At 40.1% G+C, this 19,735-nt stretch overlaps 1 protein-coding gene across 1 annotated transcript in view; it reads left to right on the top strand.

The window, feature by feature from the left end:
* Positions 1 to 19,735, top strand: part of Sbf2 (SET binding factor 2) — a 292,547-nt gene that overhangs the window by 253,158 nt on the left and 19,654 nt on the right. Inside the window, exons 30-33 of the mRNA XM_029535769.1 lie at positions 8,817 to 9,001; positions 13,453 to 13,629; positions 16,201 to 16,302; positions 16,950 to 17,135. Coding sequence (XP_029391629.1) covers positions 8,817 to 9,001; positions 13,453 to 13,629; positions 16,201 to 16,302; positions 16,950 to 17,135 — 650 coding nt within the window. The remainder of the gene's footprint in view (positions 1 to 8,816; positions 9,002 to 13,452; positions 13,630 to 16,200; positions 16,303 to 16,949; positions 17,136 to 19,735) is intronic.

Below are 19,735 nucleotides of genomic sequence, written 5' to 3'. Positions count from 1 at the left end.
ATCCTTTCATGAGTATTTTGTTCCTTATTCTAAGGAGGAATGAAGTATCCACACGATGGTCATCCTTCTTGGTTTTCTTGTGTTTTGCATAATGTATCTCGGGTATTCTAAGTTTCTGGGCTAATATCCACTTATCAGTGAGTGCATATCTAGTGACTTCTTTTGTAATTGGGTTACCTCATAGTAACTATTTTTAATAGTACCTTTTCATCTGTAGGGTCAATTACTGTTCTCATATTTGAAAATAAAAAAGAACAAGTAATAGCTAAAGCAAAGGTGAGTCTTATAAGCTCTGAAGAGCAAGATTGGTCCTTATAGGCTGCGTTCTTACTAAAATCCACTTGGTTCTTATTTCTAAATTTATGCCATTCTTTTAAATTCAGAACTGTTATCTTCATCACCTGATATTTTATGATTATTTTGACATCACTTATGAAACTCATTGCTTTTTTCCTAATAGTATTTGAATCCTTCATTGAAGAATTTGATTCACAGTAAACATATATATAATTTATGATTTACAAAATTCACCTTTTCTCCTTTTGAGAACCATACACATGTTCTGGTAGTCATCGAATGCATCATCAATGCTTTCTGAAATCACAGTTTTCCCCAAGAGCTTTCAGCTTTCTTGGGTCATGTTTCCAGGTAATTTGTTAGGCCTTGATACTATGGTGGTGTTCCCTGATACTACTATAGCAAAGCACCGTGGATGGCGTCTGAACAACAGGAGCTCAGAGCCAAGGCCAGTAGGTGATTCTCCTGAAGGCTGGGAGGAAAAGGCGATGACTGCCTTCTAGAAGATGAAGATTGCCTAGACATGAATGACAGTCATTTGCTTATAGAGCCATCACTCAGATCTCTCTTCTCTGTGACACTCTCTATATCTGTCTTCAAGAGTTTTTTCCTTTTTATGAGGACTCAGTCATATAGTAGTGGGAGCCTAATCTATTCCAGTATGGCCTTATATTAGCTAATTACATCTGCTCCTCACTGTTTCCACATGCAGTCACTTCTGAGGTACCAGGGGCAGGATTCCAATACATGAGTTTGGAAAAACACAGAGCCCCTATAACAAGTCATGTGTAGGGGTTTTTTTTCCTGGATTTTTAAAATATGAGATACAAACTTCATTCTTCTCAATTTTTCTTCAAAGGATTTGAAGCAAAAGGCAACATAATATATTTCTCCTTAGAATCCTGGGATTTGTCCTGTCACAAAATATTTCAAGATTTTTTTTTTATATAAATGGTTATGACTTATCCTTTCTGGGGGTGTATAGTACTGGGAGGGGGTGAGATTAAGCCACCTACGTGCTAGGCAAGCACTTTACAGCTGAATTGTTCCCACCCCAGCTTGCTACTGAAAGTTCATACAAGTTGGATATCTTTTGTCGAAAATGCCATAGATCAGATGTTTTTGACATTTTAAATTTTGGAATATTTACACAGACTTAAACTGCTAAGCATCCTTCATCCAGTAATACAGAATCCAAAATCAAAAAGTTTTTGATACATCATGTTAACATTTAAATGTTTCAGACTTTAGAGCACTTCAGGTTAACTCAGGGATGCTTAATCTGTATTGTCAGGAAAAGTAAGTCACTGATTCTTTTCATTTAACCTTTAATAGAATACAACTTCCAGCAGATGTGTACGTACTGTAAATTGTCCCACCAACACCCCACCCTGTAGTTTGCTTATATAAACTTCTTCCTTCAAGAATATTATCTATTTCCATGTTTGACTAGGTGGCCTGTAAGATAAAGTTTAGATTTAAAAATTTGCCTTTCTAGCTTATGGCCCATTTTATCCATATGTGAAGATGTAACTATTATTTCTTATCCCTTATGCAAGTATTTCCCTGCTATAATTTTCTGTGAACTTAGTGTGTATACTTCTGACAGCTTTTTGCTCCCAACCAGTTGCCTGTCAGATGTCTTTAGCAGGTCTCATTCCTTTACTCTGTCTCCTATTTCCCAAAGCCTCCCATATCTTCCAGAAGCCTGTTTACTAACATACTCCACATCCTCTATGATCCTAGTTGCTCTATGTGTCTCTTATTTACATTTCCTCCGTGTAAAGTCACAGTGATAGACTGTAGGGCAGTAAGTTTGGAAGTCAGAAGATTCCCTACTAAATGACTCTGGCAGGCAGATGCACACAGATCAGATAGAGCAAAACTAGATAAATCCTTCCACAGCCTGCAAGAGTTCTTCCTTAAAAGACAGCATTTTCAAAAAATGGTGCTAGCACAACTGGCGGCTATCATGTAGAAGAATGAGAATAGATCCATTCTTATCTCCTTGTACAAAGCTCAAGTCTAAGTGGATCAAAGACCTCCACATAAAACCAGAGACACTGAAATTGATAGAGGAGAAAGTGGGGAAAAACCTTGAAGATATGGGCACAGGGAAAAAATTCCTCAACAGAACACCAATGGCTTGTGCTGTAAAATCAAGAATTGACAAATGGGACCTCATAAAATTGCAAAGCTTCTGTAAGGCAAAAGACACTGTCCACAAGACAAAAAGGCCACCAACAGTTTGGGAAAGGATTTTTACCATTCCTAAATCTGATAGAGGACTAATATCCAATATATACAAAGAGCTCAAGAAACTGGACTCCAGAAACTCAAAAAAACCCATTAAAAAGTGGGGTACAGAGCTAAATAAAGAATTCTCAACTGAAGAATATCGAATGGTTGAGAAACACCTGAAAAAATGTTCAACATCCTTAGCCATCAGGGAAATGCAAATCAAAACAACCCTGAGATTCCATCTCACACCAGTCAGAATGGCTAAGATTAAAAATTCAGGTGACAGCAGATGCTGGCGAGGTTGTGGAGAAATAGGAACACTCCTCCATTGCTGGTGGGATTGCAAGCTTGTACAACCACTCTGGAAATCAGTCTGGCGGTTCCTCAGAAAATTGGACATAGTACTACTGGAAGATCCAGCAATACCTCTTCTGGGCATATACCCAGAAGATCTTCCAACTGGTAATAAGGACACATGCTCCACTATGTTCATAGCAGCCTTATTTATAATAGCCAGAAGCTGGAAAGAACCCAGATGTCCCTCAATAGAGGAATGGATACAGAAACTGTGGTACATTTACACAATGGAGTACTACTCAGCTATTAAAAACAATGAATTTATGAAATTCTTGGGCAAATGGATCTATCTGGAGGATATCATCCTTAGTGAGGTAACCCAATCACAAAAGAAGTCACTAGATATGCACTCACTGATAAGCGGATATTAGCCCAGAAACTTAGAATACCCAAGATACATTATGCAAAACACAAGAAAATCAAGAAGGATGACCACTGGGTGGATACTTCATTCCTCCTTAGAATAAGGAACAAAATACTCATGAAAGGATATAGGTACAGAGACAAAATTTAGAGCTAAGATGAAAGGATGGACTATCCAGAGACTACCCCATTCGGGAGTCCATCCCATCATCAGCCACCAAACCTAGATACTAATGCTCATGCCAACAAGATTCTGCTGAAGGGACCCTGATATTGCAGACTCTTGTGAGGCTATGCCAGTGCCTGGCAAACACAGAAGTGGATGCTCACAGCCAGCTATTGGATGGAACACAGGGTCGCCAATGGAGGAGCTAGAGAAAGTACCCAAAGACCTTAAGGGGGCTGCAACCCTGTAGGTGGAACAACAATATGAACTAACCAGTACCCCCAGAGTTTGTGTCTCTAGCTGCATATGTAGTAGAAGATGGCCTAATCAGCCATCATTGGATAGAGAGGCCCCTTGGTCTTGCAAACTTTATATGACCCAGCCCAAGGCAAGGCCTGGGCCAAGTAGTGGGAGTGGGTGGGTAGGGGAGCAGAGGTGGGGGGAGGGTATAGGAAACTTTCGGGATAGCATTTGAAATGTAAATAAAGAAAATAATAATAATAATAATAATAATAATAATAATAAAAATAAATAAATAAATAAATAAATAAATAAATAAATAAATAAATAAAAGAGAAAAAAAAAGCGTTCTTCCTTTGGGCATTGCTTCTTCAGCAGTCCCGTAGTTACCCTGTGTGAGAAGAGCCCCTGGTTTTCCATTTTCATTTCAGCCTCCTTTTTGCTCTTCTCTTTTCATATTCCTTCCTTTGACATGCAGTCTAGGTGATGGGTTTACTTCTTATATCCATTGTGCACGTTTCCTGATCTAATGAGCAGGAGTTGAGATGGCCATCATCTTTTCTTCAGATCACTTTATATTTATCTACAAGGTGATGGATTATAAAAAGAGTATATATCCTTTTTTTTTTTTTTTGTATAAAAGCCACTTAAGAAAATGTGAAGATATGAGTAATGTTTTTTTGACTTGAAAGTTTATCCTTGAAGTAACTATTTCCAGGATAAATACTTCAGATATTTAAGATTAACTTTGCCAAGTTTACATAGCAAGCAATCTATTTAACATTGAACCATTTCAATGCAACATTGATTGACTATATGTATCTGTGTCTCATGAACTAAGCTGGGTGTAAGGCTACCTTGAAAATAAGCAATGCCATCCCCAGACCCAACTTAATTATCTCTTTCCTGTTCCTCTGTCATTTGGTGTGAACAGAGTAACTTTGTTTCTCATGAGAGTAGTGAGTCACATCACTCCTTCACTGGCACAACCCTCTTAACCACTTCTGACAGGTCCAGCGTCACATGGTTGGACAGGTCACTATATATTGAAGGTTTATTCTATTTGAGAGATTGAGGCAAGAGGATTACTCTAAGACAGTAAGCAGATTCCAAGTCGCTTGGTTATACCCTATGACCCTGTCTAAAAAGTGTATTTTAATTATATTTAAATTAAAATTGCAGTCCTACTTTGTGATATTTAATAAACCAACAAGTCTTATTTCTTAGTGTTTTTATCTTTAAAATAGAGATTACTAGATAGTACTTAGGATAATTGTGAGGAATACATAAAATAATAAATGTAAAATACTTAGTAATTAGATCTTCATAAGAGTTCAATAAATTATTATATTAGTGCCTAGTAATTATTTAAAAGGAAAGAAAATGCTTTTAAAGTGCAGTGATTCTCATTGACTGTCTTCTCTATTGCCTTGACAAAGCATCATGAACAGGGCAAGAGTTTATGTGAGGCTTACAGTTCCAGAGAGTAAGTCCATGACCACCATGGATGGCAGAAGGCAGGCATGCAGGCATGGCACTGCAGCAGTAGCTGAGAAAGCTAACTGAGAATCAGAGCCCACCCTCAGTGACACTCCTCCTTCAGCAATGCCACACTGTGATCCTTCCTTCCTTCACCAAGTGGAGACTAAATATTAAAACATAGGAGTTTGCTCTTTGTAATGGGTACAAGTGGGGCATCCTCATTCAAACCACCACACTAACCTAAACTTAGTAGCCATCTGCTGTCTGGGCCAGTGCCTGTCAAACTTTTCTAATCATAATCATAACAAAACCTGTAAACCCACTATATACATATATATCTGTATTCCTATAATCTTAAGCTACAATGCAAAATGTATCTGTTCTAAGACTTTTTTTTACAAAATCAATATTCATCTATACCACATGCAGCAAGCATAAAACTTTTAATTATAAACTGTTTATTTAAAGACACACTAATTTGACATAGTGAAGTTTTTCAGAAACCATGAAGGGGATCCTGCAGTTTGCAGAAATTCACTACTATAAACCCTTTGTTGGTATTAAATATCCAAGGTGTCTAAAAATCACTTGGGAAATCTAAGTAGCCCTTACTAGCACTAATGCAGTAAGATTTTTGGTAAAATGACTTAAAGTTGGGACTCCAGTTCTCAAAGCTGTCCCTGCTCCATGACAGTAGCAGACCATTTTATCATTGCTGACTTTCTTCCAAGTGCTTTTGTGCTAATAACTCTGTATTTGGAGATATGCCTAATATCTTTGTTTAATTCTATTCTTTTCACTTTTTGAGTGCAAGAGCTCACAGTGTATTGGTTTGTTAAAAAAAAAAAAAATCAGCAAATACATAGAATGCCTGCAAATCAAGCTGTCTGCATAGGACATAAGAACAGACATGATTAGGTCACTACTGTTGCCAGAACTTGATCCTTTAGAGAAAAGACTATTCAAGTAATCACCATGCAATGTTAACAGAGTTCAGACAGAGCTTCCTACAGCTCTTGATGGTCTGAATGCTTTTTGGAGAAGTTAGCAGAGTATCTGAATCTTACAGGGTAAACAGAAAGTTTTCAAGTGAGGAGAGGGGAGAAAACATCCTGAGCAGAGAGCCCAGCACACAGAAGTGCAGTGCTCTGAGGGAGTGGCTCCACTGCTCAAGCCTTACTAGATTCATTTGAGTGTCACAGTCCCAACAGCAAAGCACATAACTGTGGCAGAGCAAAAACCATTGGCAATACACTGCTGGCCTCCAGCCTTTGCCAGTAGTCACTGGTCCTTGCAGAGATGCTGCCTGTTTGCAGGTAGCCAGAGCTTGTGCAGCCCTAACTCGGGTGTCCTTTGGCTACTAAGGCTATGAGTGTCTATTACTGCTTCCAAGGGCATGAGATCGGAATGAAATCACCTCCAGTGATTTTTCTTATTATGAGATCTGGTTTATGCAACTTTGCTTTGTAAAGCTAACAATGTTATTAGTGATTCTGAACACATAATTATTTCCCTTAATTGACTGGAATAGTTCCTTTGTTGGGGAAATGACGCAACTACTCACCATGTTTGTTATGACCAGGTAAAGTTTGCCATAGTCTCAAAACACTTTCTGTAGAATGGAAAAGATATTACTCAAATTACAAAAGTATTATCTCAAATACTGCCTATCATTTTGGTGCAAATAAGAATTTTAAGAGAAGCCATTTTCTTCAGCCATCACAAACTTGTATTGGTGGTATTATGTATTGTCACAGGATCATGAATTTTTGCTGCTTGTAACTTATTTATGAAAAATAAATATAATTTTCGAATGCACAGAAGAAAAGGAAGAGGTGTGGCAATGCCTAATGCTCTCCTGCAGAAACACCCTCAGTTATCCCAAATGGTTGCTAGAGCTTCGCTGTTCCCTAATGCTCTCCTGCAAAAATGCCCTCAGTTATCCCAAATGATTGCTAGAGCTTCGCTGTTCCCTTGGTTGAGGGCCTTGCTCAGATAACAAATGTGTGAGACAATACATGGTGCTTGTTACTCTCAGCAACATGAGGGCCAGTGTACTCCTAATATTGACACATGCCCCAAATTCCTTGTTTGTTATATAGACTTACTTCTGACAGGCAACCTTCAAAAGCTTGTTCCATTTGGTATAATGTTTTAGCCCCATCTGCTGTGCTGTCCATTTCATTGCGCTTACAGTGTTTCTAAACAGGTGCTGAGGACTCAGTTCATCTTTTGTTACTGTGAAGCTTTCTGTGTGTTAATTAAATCTACTTGTGTTCACATTTACCTCCTATGTTAACTTAACCTTAAAAACTAAACATTCTTCTCTTACTCGATTGCTACCTTTGCTGCTGTATACATTTCATTTCTCCTGTCTTTAACTTACCTACCAGTGCATGGGTACAGAGACAAAAGTTTCACTCAGTCAAATCCCAAATCGTCCGCTAAGGAACCAGTTCATAATCAAGGTACTGTATTTGTATTATGTGTGCTAGTGTGTCACTTTTTAAAATCACCTTCTCATAAAAATGAATGCTACAAGTAAATTTTCATGTTTGTCAAATCATATCCTTTATTCTCATCTGCGTTATGACAGTCCTGTGATTGCATTTAAAAACCATTCATTGCCATACTGCCTGAGATTGCATGCCTTCATGTTAGGCAGAGCCCCCGCCCTTTCCTCGCAAACTGGCCTGTTCAGCTGCACAGAGGCTGATAGAGAGGGCGACATGGCGCTGTTGAGGCAATGTCAGGCATCTAGAAACAGCGAGATATTACCACTGGGGAAGATTCTGAAAGAGCCTTTCCAGGTTTACACAAGAAAACCCAACTTTGGGGAGGTCTTCACCCTTTAACCCATCTCTGCAGCCATGTGTGAAAGGCTCTGTTACTGTTGAAGATGCTGCACTTGGAATAAGTATAGGCCTGTTTGGATGTTTGATATTTTAATCACCTCACACACAGAAGTCCTTGATTTTTTTTCTAATTAATATAAATTAGGTTGGCTTATCCAGCATGACTCTTTGGTCTTCTTGTTGTGGATGGACTCTCTTAAAAGATGTCTGCTTCTGATCATATATTTTAACTCCTAAATTAAGTGAAATGCACATTACTAAATTTGTAAATTTTTTTTTAGTTTTTATGGAGACTCTACAAAAGAATTTTAGTTGTTTAAAATTAGGCCATTTTTTACCTAACCAGATTTGCATTCTATACCGAGCCTCTGACTTTAGAAGAATTCTTACATTTTTAATTTACTTCATGATATTGTTTCTTGTTAAGCTGAGTACATAATCAGAGGAGCACTCCTCCTGTGACTGAGAGCTGCAGAGACCCTGTGCTCTGCCCTTCGTGTCTTGCCTGCTCCCTGCTCCCTGCAGCACACACTGCTTGTACCTCAGATTTGCTTTAAATGCCACATTTACAATGACACGAAATGAGACACAAATGATTTCTTAAGTTCTTCTAAACCTAAGACAAAGTGATCTTTAAACTGCTATATAAAATAGTGTTTATATTGAAAAACAGATGCCAAATGACTGTTATGATCCATGGCTTAGATTGATTACCCCTTAAGATTAAATTATGTTACACTAAAACTGTCCCCAGAGCATGTCTTACTCAGCCGCCTCTCACATCATCTCATTCTGTTTTCTTGGCTTTTGTGAAGGCGTATGGGCAAGTCTTCGTTCCAGCACCCGTTTGATCAGCTCCCCAACATCCTTCATTGACGTTGGTGCCAGGCTGGCAGGCAAAGATCACTCAGCCTCCTTCAGTAACAGCACCTACCTACAAAACCAACTCTTGAAACGACAAGCCGCCCTTTATATATTTGGTGAAAAGTCACAGCTGCGGGTAAGCTTTTTCTCTCTCTTAGAAAACATGGGAAAAACCAAAGGCAGCTTATGAATCCTATCACAAACTAACTTTACCATAAGTTTTTAATAGCATAATTCCTAACCTAGATGTAATAATCTCAAAAAGACCCCACCTTAATTCTAAGCCACGCATGATGGTGCCGCCAAACCTGTAATCTCAGGACTTGGGAGGATTGGAAATTCGAAGTCAGCCTCCACTTATGAAAACCTTGTGTCAAGAAATTCCAGAAGAGGGTAGAGAGATAGCTCAGTCAGTAAAGCACTTCTACCCAAGCCTGAGGACGTGAGTTCAGTTCCCAGTGCCCATGGTAAGAACTGGACGGCCACACATTCCTATAGTCTTAGCACTGCAGAGGTAAAACAAGAAAGTCCCCGGGGCTCACAAGCTGGCCAACAAGGTTCAGGTTCCATTGAGAGACCCTGTTTGAAAAAAACAAGGTGGATTGGAGTGGAGAGATAGCTCAACAGTTAAAGTGCTTAACATGCAAAGTGAGGCCCCAGAAACCCACTTAAATGCTGGGTGGGCATGGCAGCCTGCCAAGACAGAAGCAGGATTCCCAGGACATGCTGGCTAGCAAGACTAGCCATGTTGGGAGCTCTGATTTGATTGGGAGACTCTGCCTCAATGAATTAGGTAGAGGAGCTATTGAGAGTGACTCCTGATACTATCCTGAGCCTCCATGTGCTCACACACATACACATACATGAAAAAATGGAAAAAGAGAAAAGGAGAAAAAAAAGTAGTTGGCTTCTGAGGAACTGCTCCCAAGCTTGACCTCTGTGTGGCCTCCACACAAACCTGCATACACGTGCTTATTCACGCTGCATACACACATATTCCCATACACAAGAGTATGCTGCACACCATAAAAGAGCCAATAAAGGTTTTATTTTTTAAATTAGCTCTGTTTATTTTTATACATACATACATACACATATATATATATATATATATATATATGTGTGTGTGTGTGTGTGTGTGTGTGTGTGTGTATGTGTGTGGATAGATATGTGTGCATTTTATTAGCTGTGAGAATGAATATTCATAGTCTAAAAAAACATAAAGGGTATCAGGAAGTATAAATATAGAAAGGGAAATAAGGCTTATTTAGGTTGCATTTCCCACCATCTTCCTCTAGTTCCCACAGACATCTGTACGGGTAACACAAACGGCCTTTACCCTTTGACCTGTTAATACAGAAGACTGCGTGGCAGAGATTACAGGACCGAATTTGGAGGCAAGGGGAGATAAGGTCTTGTTTTTTAAGGAACATTTTCTTCAAACTTTTCAGAACTGTATACACAGAGATACTGGTTTTAAGATTAGATAATTCAAAAATATCAGCTGCTAAGGAGCTTTACTGTGTAAGCTCTCATAAACTGTAAAAATAGCACCAGTAATTTCTTAAATTTAATGTTTTCTAAGTCATGCGTTAAAAAAGTAAATGTTGAACTGGTACTTCTTGCTACAAAGACCAATGACCTGAAATTGACCCCAGAACTCACATAACTGGAGAGCACTAACAACTTTAACCTCCAAACAAGTGTTGTAGTGTGCACCCACCCTGCCCTACACACACACACACACACACACACACACACACATACACATGTACACAATCAATCAATCAATGTGGGTTTTGTGCTTTGTTTTGTTTGTTTCTTTTGTTGTTGTTTGTTTGTGGAAGTTGTTTGCTTTTTTGGTTGTTTTGGGGGGGTGTTTTTTGAGACAGGGTTTCTGCATGTTGCCCTGGCTATCCTGGAACTCAGGCTATAGACTAGCTAAAGGCTAGCCTCAACTCAGAGATCCACCTGCCTCTGCCTGGAAGCACTAGGATTAAAGGCATGTGCCACCAAGCAAATAAACGTGATTTTTTTTTCAGCTAAAATCATATTTCCGTCAGCATATATAGAGGAAGTAGAAGCATCTGTTAATTCAGAAATCTCAAAGTCTAGCATGGAGCTGTCTAGACAGACCTTTGGCTGAACCATAGAGCAGAGTCTGTATGCAAGCTACTCTCAGCAGGAACCCACTTGTTCAGCCTTGTAATGCCAATGACTGAGTCATCTCTGCTGTAACAGGCTGGCATGGCTAACTCTTTCCCCACTACCTAGACAGTTGCAACCAATTAGTCACCAGCCTGAAGGGTAGAGGCCATGAAACCTTTAGGTCATGCTCAGTTTTAAAATTTGTATACATGTCTTTTGACACAGAAGTTAATTGTATATCTAGAAAATAGAACTTTGTTCAACAGCAATTGAAGAGTGTGTGCACAGCACTCATGGCATCAGTGACTTTTCCAGACAGGCTTAGTTTTGTACACTTACTTGATCTGAGTTTCCTCCCAAGGTTAGGCTATGCGAAGACTCACCTCTGGTATTCCCTTTCTGTATGGGATCTCACAGTAGCTTTATGATCGTGGATATTCAGTAAGAAAGGCAAACCACTTAATCTTTGCTTCCCTCCTCCCATTTCTCCTCTCCTCTTTCTTACAGTAAATCTTATCTGTGCTACATCCTAGCTATCACTTGTGATTTTCAGTTGCCACTATTTGGATACTTCATACCCCAACAAAAGAAGCAGAAAAGGAATTGAACCCAGGTCCTCATGCCTACTTACAAGGCAAGCACCTTACCAACTGAGCCATTCCTGTAATCCTCTTTTTTTTTTTTTTAAAAAAAAAAATTGTTTTGTTTTTTTGAGTTAGGGTCTCTATTATGTATCCCTGGCTGTCCTGGAACTCACAGAGATCCACCTACCTGCCTCTAAGTGCTGGGATTAAAGATCTGCACCACCACACCCAGCCCCTTGTTTAAATTTTTAATTGGACTTTAGCAAAAATAAAAAAAAAATAAATTAAACATCTAATGGGCCAAATATATATGTCCTTTGCAACAGTTTTTTAACTTTTTAATAATTTTTTATGTCCAATGAACTCAGTTCCTCTAGAAGAGCAGTCAGTCTCTTAACTGCTGTACCATTTTTAACTTTTAAATTGTAGTCAAAAGAACATTTAGCATCCTAACCATTTTTTTAAGTTCATAGTATTAAGTACATTCACATTGTTATACAACCAGTTTCAAGAATACAGTTTTGCTCTTTAAAAAACAGGTGATCCAGTAGATATCAAAGAGAGAAAAGGCTAAAAGAATGATTTGTTCTTCGCCATGAGAAGTTAGAGATCTTTTTAAGTCTTTACACCTAGACAGCCAGATTATCAACCTGAAATTGCATCCCTACATCTGTGTCATTCTTTATTGATAAATATGAGGCTAAGGATGTAGCTCTAGTAGTAGGGCGCTTGCCTTGCATGCACAAAGCAATGGGTTTGATCCCCAGTCCCACATAAACAACGTTTGGTAGCACAAACCTGTAATCCCAGCACTTGGGAGCTAGAAGCAGGAGAGAAGTTCAAGGTCCTCCTCAGCTCAGCTTGCAAATTTGAAGCTAATCTGGAATACATGAGATCCTATCTGTAAGAGTGTATGTGTGTTTGTGTCTGTCTGTCTGTCCTTGAATCCACATATATGAGCAAACACTCATACCTCACAGTATAAATTACATATAAAATGAAAACAAAAGAAAGGGTATGCAAGTAAACATAGGTGATCTATTTTTTTATGACAAAAAAAACAAAAATCAAGAAATATTCATTTTATTGTAGGAAAAATCTTAATGACTTAAAAAGTAACCGTAATGCAATGAGATCATAATTTTTCTTTCTTTCTAAATATTTATCTTTTACACTTTTATAATGAGTATTTGCATAATAAGAAATGTTTGTAGCTATAGAATTGTATTGGCTCAGTTCTGTAGCCCCAACAGTCTATATTACCCTCCAGGTAACAGTGCATATCCTGGGAAATGACGTTCATGGCTGTGGAGTTAACCATGCTGCTCCTTTGTCTCTGGTTCTCCTTTTGCTTGTTTTGGGGTGTGTGGGTGTTTTGTTTTTCATTTTCCCTGACACAGGGTTTCTCTGTGTAGCCCTAGCCAAACTGGAACTCACTCTGTAGACCAGTCTGGCCTTGAACTCAGAGATCCACCTGCCTCTGCCTCCCGAGCACTGGGATTAAGGGAGTGTGCCACCACGCCTGGTGGTTCTTACAACCGTAGTTTCATGACCTTAGAATTGCCTTATATTTGGTGTTAGATACCACATCAACTTCAGCCTAACAGTCTCTCACGTTCTCAGAATGACAGCCTCCCTGAGCTAAGCTAGAGAGCACTAACCTGCCGTTCAAGACAGCCGCTAGAGCCAGCTGCACTGCTGACAGGAGAACCTCACACTGGCCTCTGGGTCCACTGCAGCTTTTATAGCTCTTAGGCATCAAATGAGTGTCGATTATTAAACATTTCCCTGGGGAAAGTTTCATTCTTTTATCTTAACACATTATCTGCCTAATTCTCTGTATCTTCATATTCAGAGCTCAAAGGTAGAATTTGCTTTCAACTGTGAGTTTGTTCCTGTTGAGTTCCATGAAATCCGACAAGTGAAAGCCAGTTTTAAGAAGCTGATGAGAGCTTGTATCCCAAGTACCATCCCTACAGACTCGGAAGTGACATTCCTGAAGGCCTTGGGAGACTCTGAGTGGTTCCCGCAGGTAACATTAGAGAAAAAGTGTTGTGTAACTCAGAGAACACCTCACAGTGAATACCACATCTGAAAAGCCTATTTTCTTCCCTCTCTTCCTCATTCTCCTTCGCCATGTGCCCTCTGTAAAGGCCTCTCTGCTCTGAGACACTAGGACCTGTTATGTGTGAGGAGGGAAATTCTGGGTCGCCTGGGGTTTTCTCTGTATAATAGAATGTGGCACGTCAGGTAGAAATTCTTTTGATGCTCGAGAAAATCAGTCATATGTTTTCATATGTTTTTGAGAAAGTCAGTCATATGGGAACCTTACCAGTGACTACTCACTCCACTGAAGAAAATGTGTCTTCCTCCCCCAGCACCCATTAATCACCTACAGCTCTTGAGTGAGGGTGGGGCCTCATGAGATTTTCCTCCCTCTGGGATAATAGGTTGATAAGCTCTGTCATGGGCAAAGCTCATATAGGTAAGTACAACTGCTGGGAATTCACAAGTACCGCAGCCATGTCATTTGCAGAAGACAGGATTCCCATAGCTTTGCGTCTCTTCCTTCAAGATCTTACATTCTTTCTGTCTCCACTTCCATGATGTTCCCAGTGCCTTGGAGGTACAATACAGATGGTCCATTTAGGGCTGAACATTAAACAGTCAATTATTCTCACCACTTTTGCTAATTAAGTCCCGAGAGTCAACACTGCCAACTACAAAAAGAAGCATCCTGACCAAAACTGATGGCAGCACTAAACTGTGGACGTGAGCACAATATTTAGAAGGCAGTTTGGCAGATATGTCATGGTTTCTTAGAAAAACAACAGTAGTATCCCTCCCACTAAGACCTATGACCTCTCCAGCTATGGGCACTTACCCGGGTTTATGGGACCAGCCATGAATTCCCTCCTGTGGAGCAGGCCTCAAATCCAGTCAGGGACAGTTGATTAACACTCTAATGGAATTGCCACTATTGTGCCAAGAGGCATATCTTGCCTGTCCAGTTGGTCGTGTTACACACAGAAACCACAACTGACAAAGACTATAAAGAATAACACTCCCCAACCTGCATGACACTTTCAAGTACTGTGAGTGCTAGCTAGGAGGGAAGATGTCCCCACTCAGTCCTGCTTGGTTTCTCAGGGTTCTGGAACCAGAGAAGTTAATGTCTTCAGCAGCAGGATCCGACACATTTTTAAATATATCTGCCTGGACTGGAGAAATGGTTTAGTAGTTAAAACCATGTCCTGTTCTCGCAGAGGGCCCTGGCACCCCCTTGCGTGATTTACAGCTGTCCATGAGTCCAGCTCCAAGAGATGTGACACCTTTGTCGCGCACAGATACCTGCATGCATGTGGCAGACACACATGCAGCATATAAATGTACTTACAAATAATAAAATAATCTTTTACAAATAAAGAGTTATAGAGACGGCAGTTAAGAACACTCACGACTCTTACAGAGGCCCCACATGGCCTTACAGCATTTGTGAGACTTTTAATGCTATCAGAAATAAACTTTCCAATGTATTAAAATATGTAAGTCTGAACCATTCAGAATACAAAAGAAGGTTGTAAGGATACCATCGTCAAGCTGTCCCTTGAAAATAGGAATGTTTGTGGAAGATAGAAATCATTAATAATACCATGGAGCTTCGTTTAGTCAGTGGTCATAGCTTATAATGCAGAGTAAACAAGATAATAAAGAAGCAACAGTATAGAGCTGGAGAGATAACTCGGTGCCTAAAATCACTGGCTCTTCTTTCAGAGTTCAAATCCCAGCACCCACATGACAACTAAATTCCATCTGTAATTCCAGTTTCAAAGAATCCAACAGCCTCTTCTGGCTGCCACAGACACCAGGCACTCAAGTGGTACGCAAGCATAAGTCAGAAAAAATACCCACAGCCATAAAATAAAATGAAATAATAGAAAGCTGTGATCAGTAGCCTCACTGGCCACGACACTTCCTTGAGGCTAACTGAAACATGAGAATTAGGACTCTGGCCCTGACTTCATAACTTGAGTTATTATTTCCATCTATCAATTATTTGAAAAGCAGTTAGGGGAATTTGCTGTCCTTTTGGTGCCCATGAAGTGGATTAATTGGTGCTAAGAAGTAAGAAATATATTTCCATTCTTATATCTCTCCACTCCCCTGAAAAATGTAAACCAGAAACTACTGTTTGTTCGTTCGTTTGTTTTTTTACATTTTGGGAATTGTGATATTTGTAAGATTTTAAAGTACTTTGAAAAAACAGCACAAAATGTTAGAGCAGACACTGTAAATCTAAAGTTATTTTGAGGATGTTAATGAATAGAGGCACTTGTGCACAGGCCGAATGACCTGACTTTAGCCGGACTCTGCAAGGTAACAAGAACTGGCTCCCAAAAATTGTCCTCTGACACATGCCTGCACTTACACACACATGCCTGCACTTACACACATACACTCGTACAATAAATAAGTGAATGAATAAGTCTCACCCCCATTTTATATTATGGAAAATTTAATAAGTCTAAAAAGTAAAATTCCCAAATTGGAAAAAAAAAAAAGGCGAGGTGCTTGCTCTAATTGTAGCCTTCTTCTCTCTCAGCTTCACAGGATAATGCAACTGGCTGTGGTCGTGTCAGAAGTACTTGAGAATGGGTCTTCAGTGTGGGTGTGTTTAGAAGAAGGCTGGGACATCACTACACAAGTAAAGAGTTCCACGTGGTTTTCAGTATTTTATATTTGTATTTCTGTGTAGTTTTTACCTTTGGAGTTGTTTTATTTGATGACTAATGTGTTTATAGATAGCGAAAGGCCCCCAGCTACCCAGCCCCTGGCAAGCTGTCCAACAGCACTGCCCTTTCATAGCTCTGGGTCAGGGTTAGACTTTTCTCCTGTGTAGGTGCACCACACTGGCTTACAGCTGGAGCCCTGGCCTACAGGGTGAAACGTGGCCTCCACTCCTGGCTTTCCCCAGCCTTTCTCTAAGCCCGTGTTTACTCCAGTGTGAAAAAGAAAGTCTGTGTTAATGTCAACAACATAAAGACATTAACCTACCCCCTCCAGAGAGTAGGGTAGGCTTGAACTGACTGCCTAGTATCATAGTCAACAAACTCGCCAGTTAAGGGTTAAAATCTTAATTCTCTGAAAGAACGTATGTAACAAAAGTGAATTTGGGGGTTTGTTTTTACTGAAAAGTTTTTAAAACATATTTGATTGGCCGTCCTGAAGCAGCTGGTCAGAATATTTGCCCGTCAGGTAACATTGCTTGTGAATTAGCTGTCATCCAAAGGAAGTGTAACAGGACTCTGCTAGGTCTGACATTAATGAGGTGTCCGTCTGCCCTAACCCTAGGTGACATCCCTGGCACAGTTACTCAGTGATCCCTTCTACAGGACAATCGAAGGCTTCCGGATGCTGGTCGAAAAGGAATGGCTCTCTTTTGGTCATAAGTTCAGCCAGCGCAGCAGCTTGGCCCTTAACTCTCAGGGTGGTGGTTTTGCTCCCATCTTCTTGCAGTTCTTAGACTGTGTGCACCAGGTAAGTACAGTGAGCTTAGAGTGATTGGACATGAAGAACACACTGTGCTGGGTACCCGCTGCCACAGCTCAGTCATAGGACATGCTGGGAATGGAGAAGAAATCTGCCCAGCTTCTAAAATTAGGAGTATTGAGCTGGCTGTTGAGCTAGTCCCCAAGTAAGGAAATGAGCACTCTAAATTGCCGTCTCCAAAGAAGGGAAGCACACATGGGCACAGCCCCCAAAATACAGCTGATAAAGATGCTGCACTGTGTGTAACCCATCAGATGCAGTGAGGGAAGGTGAACACACAGTCCCCAGCTCTCCCATCTTCTTAAGTGTAGCCGTTAGCTCCCTCACTGAGGCCTTGCTCAGGATTGAAAGGAAGAGGAGGTGGCACAAAGCTTTCACCACAAAGACAAAGTCGGCCTAGAAAGCGGCACCGACACTGCAGCCCTGTTTGGTCTGCATCATCACCAGGAAATGAAGGCTCTCCCATGTCACAGATGCAGTGAGCCTCTGAATGCCGACAGGGAGGAAAGGTAGAAACAGTTTCAGAATTGAAAGGGGGCCTTCTGAAAAAGCCAAATCAGCATATGATTATATTTTGTTATTTTTGGTTTTGTTCTAGTAACCACTTACTTTTTAAAATAAGAGCTTTATTGAACTATCATTTATATATAGGTCACAAATTTAAATGTAAAGGTTTTTTTAGGATATTCTCAGAGTTGTAAGACTGTTACCACAGTTTTAGACAGTTTTTACACCCAGCAGACACTCAGTAACCATTAGGAGTGACTTTCCATCCCCTGCCCTGCCACACAGTGGGGCTGTGTCTGTGATATCTCTCTTCTCTTTTTGGAAAAAAGCCCTGTACCATGGTCTTAGCCCACCTACCGAGCAACATGTAAACCAATTGTAACAGGAGAGAGTTTATACTTTGAAACTCTTTGCAAGAAATAGCATGTGGTTTTTGTTTGAATATTAGCCTTTTTATTTGTATTCCTTTTAGCAAATAGATGAGGGAAATATTTGGGAACAGTTATGATTGCCTGAGACCAGGAGAGAAAAGCAAATCTCTTAGCTCTTATTTAGGTAGCCTTGACAATTGCTTTATATATACTTATATATATATTTGTGTGTGTGAACTTTTTTAAATTTTATGTGAGTACACTGTCGCTGTCTTCAGACACACCAGAAGAGGGCATCAGATCCCATTACAGATGGTTGTGAGCCAACATGTGATTGCTGGGAATTGAACTCAGGACCTCTGGAAGAGCAGTCAGTGCACTTAACCACTGAGCCATCTTTCCAGCCCCTATATCCTAAGTTCAATGGTTGTGACTCATGTGTATCATGACTAAAACTTACCAAATTGATGTTTACACTGGAAAATTTAAAGGAACTTTACATAGTGTTTACTCAAATATGAAGGTAAGTGTCGCTTTTCGGTACGTGGGCATTCCAGAGGAAGGAAACAGCAGCAGTCTTTGCGGGGAGACTTGAAAACTGCTGAGCAGATGATGCGGAAGAGCTTGGCTGTCACTAGCCTTCAGGCAGGAGATGGACCGACACACACTGCAGGTCAGGAGGTAGACTGTCAGGCAAGTCCCTTCACTAACCACACGTTGTCAAGTTTGAGATTTATCTAAGATGATTTTCCCAGAAACTAACTCCAGTCTCTTACCCTGAAAAGGGTCTTCATGACAGTTAAGGCAAGAAGGACTCTAGGGTCTAAGTGGCGGCTTCCAGCTGGCTCCGTTTAGCCGCTGGTTCACCTGTATGCATGCTGCTGGGTGCTGCTCTGTTAGATTCTGCACTCTGCTGCCCCAGTGCCACTCTCCCTCCAGTCTCCTCTCCAGCACTCTGCTGGATTGGTTTGGGCTTGGTACTGTGTTCTTCTGTTCTTCCTGTTCCTTTTCGGGGGTTGCTTTGGTTCTTTACCTTTAACCTTCTTTACTAGCTAGGCATGTGAGGTACCATCTGTAATCCCAGCACTCAGAGGGCAGAGGCAGGAGGATTCACATAAGTTATTCTAACCCAGCCTGGTTTACATATACATAGCAAGTTCCAGGACAGCCATGGCTATATAGTGAAACTGTAAATTTAAGGGGAGAAAATTCATTATTTTCCTTTAGCAGAGGAATATTTCAGAAGAATATGTTTTTGCAGTTAAACTTAAATTAAATAAACTGCTAAATGTATTAAATCTCTGTGTTTGTCTTACCAAATTCAGTATAGCTAATCAATGTCTGTACAAATGTCATTGATAATTGATGACTATATAAAGCATACTGTCCTCCCATAGGAACATCATTGAACCCCACATACAATATTCCTTTCTCAGAATGCAGGCCTTCTGTTTTACTAGTGGTAAATTTTCAAAATATGTCTATTAAAGCAGCCTGGCATAAAAGTTTAACTTTTTGGGTTTTTTTGTTTCTTTTTGGTTTTTTGGGGTTTTTTTGTTGTTGTTGTTTTGTTTTGTTGTTGTTGTTGTTGTTGTTGTTTTGGTTGGGTTTGGTTGGGTTTGGTTTGGTTTTTTCAAGACAGGGTTTCTCTGTATAGCCCTGGCTGTCCTGGAACTCACTTTGTAGACCAGGCTGGCCTCGAACTCAGAA

This window comes from Mus pahari, chromosome 1, assembly GCF_900095145.1.
Source record: "Mus pahari chromosome 1, PAHARI_EIJ_v1.1, whole genome shotgun sequence".
Taxonomy (NCBI): Eukaryota; Metazoa; Chordata; class Mammalia; order Rodentia; family Muridae; genus Mus; species Mus pahari.
The sequence above is the reverse complement of the archived record's forward strand: the minus strand, read 5'-3'. Positions and strand labels throughout refer to the sequence as shown.